Raw genomic sequence first — 10,000 nt, 5'->3', positions numbered from 1 at the left:
TGTATTTCAAGGCCTACCTTCAAACTCAGTGCCTCTGCTTGACATCATGGGAAAATCAAAATAAATCAGCCAAGACCTCAGAAAACACATTGTAGACCTCCACAAGTCTGGTTCATCCTTGGGAGCAATTTCCAAATGCCTGAAGGTACCACGTTCATCTGTACAAACAACAGTATGCAAGTATAAACACCATGGGACCACGCAGCTGTCATACCGCTCAGGAAGGAGATAAACGTACTTTGGTTTGAAAAGTGCAAATCACTCCCAGAACAACAGCAAAGGACCGTGTGAAGATGCTGGAGGAAACAGGTACAAAAGTTTCTACATCCACAGTATATATCCACAGAGTTCTTAATCGACATAACCTGAAAGTTCGCTCAGCAAGGAAAAAGGCACGAGTCTACAACAACCATAAATAAAAGCCTGACTACGGTTTGCAACTGCACTTGGGAACAAAAATCGTACTTTTTGGAGAAATGTCCTTTGGTCTGATGAAACAAAAATAGAACTGTTTGGCCATAATGACCATCATTATGTTTGGAGGAAAAAGGGGGATGCTTGCAAGCCGAAGAACACCATCCCAACCGTGAAGCACTGGGGTGTTAGCATCATGTTGTGGTGGTGCTTTGCTGCAGGAGGTACTGGTGTACTTCACAAAATAGATGGCAAAATGAGGGTGGAAAATGATGTGGATATATTGAAGCAACATCTCAAGACATCAGTCAGGAAGTTAAAGCTTGGTCGCAAATGGATCTTCCAAATGAATAATGACCCCACGCATACTTCCAAAGGTGTGGCAAAATGGCTTAAGGACAGAAATTCAAGGTATTGGAGTGGCCATCACAAAGCTCTGATCTCAATCCCATAGAAGATTTGTGGGCAGAACTGAAAAGGTGTGTGTAAGCAAGGAGGCCTACAAACCTGACTCAGTTACATCAGCTCGGTCAGGAGGAATGGGACAAAATTCAGCCAATTTATTGTGGGAAGCTGGTGGAAGACTACCTGAAATGTTTGACCCAAGTTAAACAATTTTAAGGCAATGCTACCAAATACTAATTGAGTGTATGTAAACTTCTGACCCACTGGGAATGTGATGAAAGAAATAAAAGCTGAAAGAAATAATTCTCTCTACTATTATTCTGACATTTAAAATGAAGTGGTGATCCTAACTGACCCAAGACAAGGAATTTTATTTGGATTAAATGTCAGGAATTGTGAAAAACTGAGTTTAAATGTATTTGGCTAAGGTGTATGTAAACTTCCAACTTTACCTTCTGACTTCAACTGTATATATATTATAAAGCAGGCAGGCAGGCATCGAGGCATTCAGTTACTGTTCGATTTAATGTTAGATGGGCAAAACTAGTGGCCTAAGCGAGTTTGAGCGTGGTATGATCCAGCATCCCGAAGTCGCCTCTTCACTGTTCACATTGAGACCGGTGTTTTGTGGGTACTATTTAATGAAGGTGCCAGTTGAGGACTTGTGAGGCGTCTGTTTCTCAATTTAGACACTAATGTACTTGTCTTCTAGTTTAGTTGTGCACCGGGGCCTCCCACTCCTCTTTCTATTCTGGTTAGAGACAGTTTACGCTGTTCTGAGAAGGGAGTAGTACACAGCGTTGTACGAGATCTTCAGTTTCTTGGCAATTTTTCACATGGAATAGCCTTTATTTCTCAGAACAAGAATAGACTGACGAGTTTGAGAAAAAAGTTATTTGTTTCTAGCCATTTTGAGCCTGTAATCGAACCCACAAATGCTGATGCTCCAGATACTCAACTAGTCTAAAGAAGGCCAGTTTTATTGCTTCTTTAATCAGAACAACAGTTGAGGGTTTTCTAATGATCAATAAACTTGGATTAGCTAACCCAACGTGCCATTGGAACACAGGAGTGATGGTTGCTGATAATGGGCCTCTGTAGGCCTATGTAGATATTCCATTCTGCCGTTTCCAGCTACAATAGTCATTTACATCATTAACAATGTCTACACTGTATTTCTGATCAATTTGATGTTATTTTAATGGACAAAAAATGTGCTTTTCATTCAAAAACAAGGACATTTCTAAGTGACCCCGAACTTTTGAACAGTGGTGTATGTAAAGACAAGATTAATTCAAGAATAGTGTGATGAGTGACAATATTAGCCTTTTTCATTTGTAAATTATATATTATCACTTGTCAATAATGGCCAGCTGAAGGCAAACAGGGCATGCTATTTCCCCCGACTTCTTCAAATTATAGTCGCTTATTTCATGTTGCCTAGCCCATAGGCCACTTCATGTAGCCTAGCCCATAGGCCACTTCATGTAGCCTAGCCCATAGGCCACTTCATGTAGCCTAGCCCATAGGCCATTTCATGTAGCCTAGCCCATAGGCCACTTCATGTAGCCTAGCCCATAGGCCACTTCATGTAGCCTAGCCCATAGGCCATTTCATGTAGCCTAGCCCATAGGCCACTTCATGTAGCCTAGCCCATAGGCCACTTCATGTAGCCTAGCCCATAGGCTACTTCATGTAGCCTAGCCCATAGGCCATTTCATGTAGCCTAGCCCATAGGCCACTTCATGTAGCCTAGCCCATAGGCCACTTCATGTAGCCTAGCCCATAGGCCACTTCATGTAGCCTAGCCCATAGGCCACTTCATGTAGCCTAGCCCATAGCCCACTTCATGTAGCCTAGCCCATAGGCCACTTCATGTAGCCTAGCCCATAGGCCACTTCATGTAGCCTAGCCCATAGGCCACTTCATGTATCGTAGCCCATAGGCCACTTCATGTAGCCTAGCCCATAGGCCACTTCATGTAGCCTAGCCCATAGGCCACTTCATGTAGCCTAGCCCATAGGCCACTTCATGGCCTAGCCCATAGGCCACTTCATGTAGCCTAGCCCATAGGCCACTTCATGTAGCCTAGCCCATAGGCCACTTCATGTAGCCTAGCCCATAGGCCACTTCATGTAGCCTAGCCCATAGGCCACTTCATGTAGCCTAGCCCATAGGCCACTTCATGTAGCCTAGCCCATAGGCCACTTCATGTAGCCTAGCCCATAGGCCACTTCATGTAGCCTAGCCCATAGGCCACTTCATGTAGCCTAGCCCATAGGCCACTTCATGTAGCCTAGCCCATAGGCCACTTCATGTAGCCTAGCCCATAGGCCACTTCATGTAGCCTAGCCCATAGGCCACTTCATGTAGCCTAGCCCATAGGCCACTTCATGTAGCCTAGCCCATAGGCCACTTCATGTAGCCTAGCCCATAGGCCACTTCATGTAGCCTAGCCCATAGGCCACTTCATGTAGCCTAGCCCATAGGCCACTTCATGTAGCCTAGCCCATAGGCCACTTCATGTAGCCTAGCCCATAGGCCACTTCATGTAGCCTAGCCCATAGGCCACTTCATGTAGCCTAGCCCATAGGCCACTTCATGTAGCCTAGCCCATAGGCCACTTCATGTAGCCTAGCCCATAGGCCACTTCATGTAGCCTAGCCCATAGGCCTTTATGTTTTCATAACGTTTGTTTATTAACAACTAAAGTGTTCAAATAACGTCTTAAAATGAAGCACATTACTCCGCTTTGCAACAGGTGTAGAGCCTAACTGGCATACAATACACAGCGTGTGAGTTTCTCGTTTGGGGAAGATGATTTTCACCATAAAAATGCACCTTTATAATAAAAGCATTACATGCATAATCACATCTGTGGTCACTTTTGAGAATGTTGCTTTTCTGCTAATGGAACATTTGTGCTTATAACCTACTGCCGTGTTCACATTGCTGCCCTCATAATGTGAAGAAAAAGCCCAATAGTTTATCAATATTTTAAGCTAAACGATCTCATCTGTGGCGTCAGGCTCATTGCTTAATTGTTTTTTTTATGCTAGTGGTTGTATTAATGTGGGATCTATCACATCCCACAACTGTCCCAGACTATGTTTGGAATATTTATTTCTTGCACAGAATAGAATATGTGAACTTTTGTACTATGGGGGACAGTAGATTGACGTAGGCTAGTGCTTTTGCTGTTCGTTAGGCCTTCTCATCTTATTGGCTGATGAAAAGTTAATGTGGACAGTTCTTCCATATCTTCAATATGCGCCTCGGAATTGGATGAGGACACACACAGTTGGGTCCCTGATGTGTCTGTCTTCACTTGTTGTAAGGATCTACGCTGGAGACGAGAAGCAAGTACAAGGAGTGAACATTTACTGGAAAACGGACATCAAACCAAAACAAGAACACCGTCTGAAAAGGGGGAACATAATGACAATAATGCTGACATGGGGAATCAACTGAGGAACAGACAGATATATAAGGGCAATCAACAAAGTAATGGAGTCCAGGTGAGTCCAATATTGCACAGCTGTGCGCAATAATGGTGACAGGTGTGCGCAATGAAGAGCAGCCTGGCACCCTCGAGCGCCAGAGGGGGAGCGGGAACAGGCGTGACACTTGTAGCCTGTGAGAAAGAGGTGCTTCGGCACGCAGCCGGGAGAAGGGAATTATAATTATTATAAGTAGTCCAAGGGCACAACAGCCACTGGCCACAAAAAGCATGCATTTTTTTAGGGGGCATAATGGCCACAAAAATGGGATGCCACCAAATCGAAGCATTATCAAGTGCTTGTCAAATTGTGAATGAGAGACTGATGAAGTGTGTGCAGCCTGTGCAAGAAACAAAGCAGAGCTCCTGCCTTTCATGCAACTTTTTTCAAATGATCATTCGAGTCGCATCATGCAGCCTTAGAATGTAGTAAAAATCATAACATATAGCCCAACTTTTGTATCACAACTAAAGTTACATAAATAATTGTTAACTGTTCAACACAGAATAGCCGCATGTGCAAACTGTGGAAACGTGCAAACTGAAAAGCACATATCCTGAGGCCACATTTATTGTAGCTGGGGATTTTAACAAAGCAAATTTGAGGAAAAGGAAAACTCCAAAATTCTATTAATACATTGACTGTAGTACTCTCTTATGAAAAACACTAGACCACTGCTATTTGCCTTTTCGGTATGCCTCCCTTCGGCAAATCAGATCACGACTTCATTTTACTCCTCCCTTCCTATAGGCAGAAACTCAAACAGGAAGTACCAGTGCTGAGGTCAATTCAACGCTGGTCTGACTAATCGGAATCCATGCTTCAAGATTGTTTTGATCATGCGGACTGGGATATGTTCCAGGTAGCCTCTCAGAATAACATTGACGTTTACACAGACATGGTGACTGAGTTCATCAGGAAGCGTATAGGGGATATTGTTCCCACGGTGACTACTCAAATACAAACAGTGGAGTTATTCCCTCCGTAAGGCAATCAAACAGTCAAAACATCAGTACAGAGACAAAGTGGAGTCGCAATTCAACGGCTCAGATACGAGACATATGTGGCAGGGTCTACAGACAATCACAGATTACAAAGGGAAAACCTGCCACGTCGCTCCCAAACGAGTTAAACATATTCTTCGTCCACTTTGAAGATAACACAGTGCAACGATGTGGCTCGCTCCCAAGGACTGTGGGCTCTCGTTCTCTGTGGCCAACGTGAGTAAGACATTTAAACGTGTCCATCTTCACAAGGCTGCCGGCCCAGACGGCATCCTTAGCCGCGTCCTCAGAGCATGCGCAGGCCAGCTGGTTGGAGTGTTTACGGACATATTCAATCTCTCCTTTCCCAGTCTGCTGTCCCCACTTGCTTCAAGATGTCCACCATTGATCCTGTACCCAAGAAAGCAAAGGTAACTGAACTAAAATATCGCCCCGTAGCAGTCACCTCTGTCATCATGAAGTGCTTTGAGAGGCTAGTTAAGGATCATATCACCTCTACCTTACCTGACACCCTAGACCTACTTCAATTTTCTTACCGCCCCAATAGATCCACAGCCGATGCAATCGCCATCGCACTGCACTCTGCCCTGTACCATCTGGACAAGAGGGATACCTACGTCAGAATGCTGTTCAACCTTCAACACCATAGTACCCTCATTATTAAGCTCGGGGCCCTGGGTCCTGGACTTCCTTACGGGCCGCCCCCAGGTGGTGAAGGAAGTAAACAACACCTCCACTTCGCTGATCCTCAACACAGGGGCCCCAGAAGGGTGTGTACTTAGCACTCATGACTCTGTGGCCATGCACACCTCCAACTCAAACATCAAGGTTGCAAATTACACAACAGTAGTAGGCCTGATTACCAACAATGACAAGACAGCCAACAGGCAGGAGGTGAGGGCCCTGGTGGAGGGGTGCCAGGAAAATAACCTCTCCCTCAACATCAACAAAACGAAGGAGCTGATGGTGAACTTCAGGAAACCCCAGAGGGAGCACTCCCCCTAACCACATCGACGGGACCACAGTGGAGAACGTGAAAAGCTTCAAGTTCCTTCGGCGTACACATCACTGATAATCTGAAATGGTCCAGAAATTTGGATTGGCCCCTAAGACCTTCAGAAACATTTACAGATTGAGATTTACAGATGCACAATTGAGAGCATGCTTTCGGGCTGTCTCACCGCCTGGTACGGCAACTGCACCGACCGCAACCACAGGGCACTCCAGAGGGTGGTGCGGTCTGCCCAACGCATCTCCGGGGGCACACTGCCAACCCTCCAGGACACCTACACCATCCAATGTCACGGGAAGGCCAAAAAGATCATCATGTACATAAACCACCCCACCCACTGCCAGTTCACCCCACTATCATCCAGAAGGTGAGGTCAGTACAGGTGCATCAAAGCTGGGACCGAGAGATGAAAAACAGCTTCTATCTCAAGGCCATCAGACTGTTAAATAACCATCACTAGCCTGCTACCACCCGGTTACTCAACCCTGCATCTTAGAGGCTGCTGTCCTACACTGTATACATAGACATGGAATCACTGGCCACTTTAATAATGGAACACTAGTCATTTTAATAATGTTTGCATACTGCTTTACTCATCTCATATGTAAATACTGTATTCTATTCTACTGTATTTTAGTCAATGCCACTCCAACATTGCTCATCCAAATATTTATATATTTCTTAATTCCATTCTTTTCCTTTTAGATGTGTGTGTATTGTCATGAATTGTTAGATACTACGGCACTGTTGGAGCTAGGAACACAAGCATTTCGCTACACCCACAATAACATCTGCTAAACATGTGTATGTGATCAATAGAATTATATTCCCTCAAATCGTTTGATGAATATATGTTTTCTATTTTATTCAGCTATGTTAAATTGTTCATTCTTCATACCGGTACTTTAAAATAATGGCATGGAATTCTAAGAAAACCCACAGCCATATGACACAGCCAGATCAGGGCCTAACAGAAGGACAACTCAGAGTATGCTATACTGTTCTCCTGAAATAGACTACATTTTCTTCACATCATTTTTCTTTACACCTGTTTGTAATAAATAATGGACTTATTGTGATGGTGTCGGTTATATTACATGCATGTATTAGACTTTTTAAAATGTAGATGTTCCAAAGGTCTGCATCAGTGGCTTGTGGAAGCCAGGAGATGCTAAATGTGTTTATGTTAATTAACGGTCCATTACCGTGAGACCGGCAGTTATTTCATGACCACCAACAGCGCGGGTGAAAACAGCTCGTTGATGAGAGGTCAAAGGAGAATGGCAAGAATTGCGCCAGCTAACAGACAAACAGGCATATAACGGTGCAGTACAGTGGTGTGCAGAACGGCATCTCGGAACGTACAACTCGTCGGTTCTTGTCACGGATGGGCTGTTGCAGCAGATGACCACACCAGGTTCCACTCCTATCAGCTAAAAACAAGAAGAAAAGCCTCCAGTGGGCACGTGATCATCAACACTGGACAATAAGGAGTGGAAGAACTTTTCCTGGTCTGACAAGAAATGGTTCCTGTTGCGTCATGTTGATGGCAGAGTCAGGATTTGGAGTAAGCAGCACGAGTCCATGGCCCCGTCCTGCCTGGTGTCAACGGTACAGGCTGGTTGGATTGGGGTAATGGTGTGGGGAATGTTTTCCTGGCACACGTTAGGTTCCTTGATATCAACTGAGCAACTTTTGCATGCCCTGAATCATTTAGGCTGTTCTGGAGTCAAAGGTACTAGATGGGTGTACCTAATAAAATGGTGTATGTGATCGTATACAAATGTAAGCAAGGTTTGAAATGATGTTTTAGTCAAATATTATATCTGCTTGGGCTTCTTGCAGTCAATTTGCAGTCTACAATATTTTTGTAATTTTGTTCCGGCCCCCATACCATCCGCTCAAGAAACAAGCTGAATCTATTTGATGAACCCTGGCCTAGACTATTTTCCTATCCATTCCCAATCCCACTGAAATCCACAAATCTGGACTCTTGTCTCGCATGAAAATTCCTAACTTTATTCTGTAATCCATAGGTTGAAGTATCAAAGTATGTTTCTCACCTCTGCATGTCAAAATAGCACTAAAACATTGTGTCCCCTTTCTGTACTTGCTGCCCATATCAGTGCTTCTGCAGAGAATGTGTGATCAACAAACAGTATGAGATGAGAGTTGGTCCCCGTTAAGATTCCCTGATATTTCAACTATTTCCACTCTTCATCTCCCTGTTATTCATGATCTGATCTGCTATCTGTATGATCATTAACTCGATTAAGAGAAAAATAGGAGGTTATCTAGCAAGCTTAGCAACTTTAGTCACATGACCTTTGTTTGACTGCCATTACAAAGTTTGTATAATTGGTTTGGAGGGGGAAAGTGTGTGTGTGTGTGTGTGTGTGTGTGTGTGTGTGTGTGTGTGTGTGTGTGTGTGTGTGTGTGTGTGTGTGTGTGTGTGTGTGTGTGTGTGTGTGTGTGTGTGTGTGTGTGTGTGTGTGTGTGTGTGTGTGTGTGTGTGTGTGTGCAGATCCTTAGAGATATGTGGAGAATTATTGTAAGGAGGCTGTAGTAGACAGTAGTAGCCCTGGCCTCCATCTGCCTCCCATTTCACCTGGAACCCACACCAGAGCCAGCCACTACTACATCAACATATCACTGTGCCATTTTAAAGGCCTTCCACAAATACACATGCTGCTGTAAGGCAGCATGTGTATTTCTCTTAGCCTCCCTCTCCCCTCATCCCCCAGTCCTTACCTGCAATGTTGGTCACTCGGAGTGCCTCCTGGCCCTTGTTGGCCCCTTTGGAGCGGTTGGGGTTGCGTTGTTTGGTGCCCCCTGGTGCTGAGCGGATGCTGCGCAGGTGCACCTCTGTGGCTTTGAAGAAGGCCACCATGAAGGGCTGTTTATTCTGAGGACCACTGAGGCCGATCAGCCCTGCCATCCGCGGGTTCACACTCTCACCTGCAGGGGGAGACACAGAGGACAGCGTGTCAGAGACATGTCTCTGTGAGTATGTGTATCTAAAGTGCGTGTGGTCCACTCAGCCTCTAATGAGAACCATTTATTTAGCCTGTGTAATGCTAAAAAATTAATGTTATCCCAAATATGAGGATCTCTCTCTCTCTCTCTCTCCTCTCTCTCCTCTCTCCTCTCTCCTCTCTCCTCTCTCCTCTCTCTCTTCTCTCTCTCTCTCTCTCTCTCTCTCTCTCTCTCTCTCTCTCTCTCTCTCTCTCTCTCTCTCTCTCTCTCTCTCTCTCTCTCTCTCTCTCTCTCTCTCTCTCTCTCTCTCTCTCTCTCTCTCTCTCTCTCAGTTTGGACCTGGGAAATGTCAAGCACCAAAGTAATACCAGACATCAAAGAGATACACTCTCTCCCAACGGATCTGACGGTGTTTAAGGTTTGTGTGTGTGTGGCAGATTAGCGTTTTTAATCATGAAGCTTGTTCTGGCGGAAGCTCTGCAGAGCTGGCACTAGCTGGCACTGCTACAATGTCATAAAATGTGATTTTAAACCTAATGCTAACATTGCTAACCCTAACCGTAGATTAAGACCAAAAATGCATTTTTACAATATAGTCAATAAGTCCATTTTGACTTTGCAGCTGGTCTATCTAGCAGAAATTGCTCAGTTCTGCCTCAAGGACTCCCAAAAAATGTCTACATGTGTGT

General features: G+C 44.7%; 1 protein-coding gene across 1 annotated transcript in view; it reads right to left on the bottom strand.

The window, feature by feature from the left end:
• LOC124045687 (bone morphogenetic protein 7-like) overlaps nt 1-10,000 on the bottom strand; it is a 75,206-nt gene that overhangs the window by 3,536 nt on the left and 61,670 nt on the right. Inside the window, exon 4 of the mRNA XM_046365213.1 lies at nt 9,087-9,293. Within this exon, the coding sequence (XP_046221169.1) occupies nt 9,087-9,293 (207 nt within the window). The remainder of the gene's footprint in view (nt 1-9,086; nt 9,294-10,000) is intronic.

Source organism: Oncorhynchus gorbuscha, linkage group LG10 (genome assembly GCF_021184085.1).
Source record: "Oncorhynchus gorbuscha isolate QuinsamMale2020 ecotype Even-year linkage group LG10, OgorEven_v1.0, whole genome shotgun sequence".
NCBI lineage: Eukaryota > Metazoa > Chordata > Actinopteri > Salmoniformes > Salmonidae > Oncorhynchus > Oncorhynchus gorbuscha.
The sequence above is the reverse complement of the archived record's forward strand: the minus strand, read 5'-3'. Positions and strand labels throughout refer to the sequence as shown.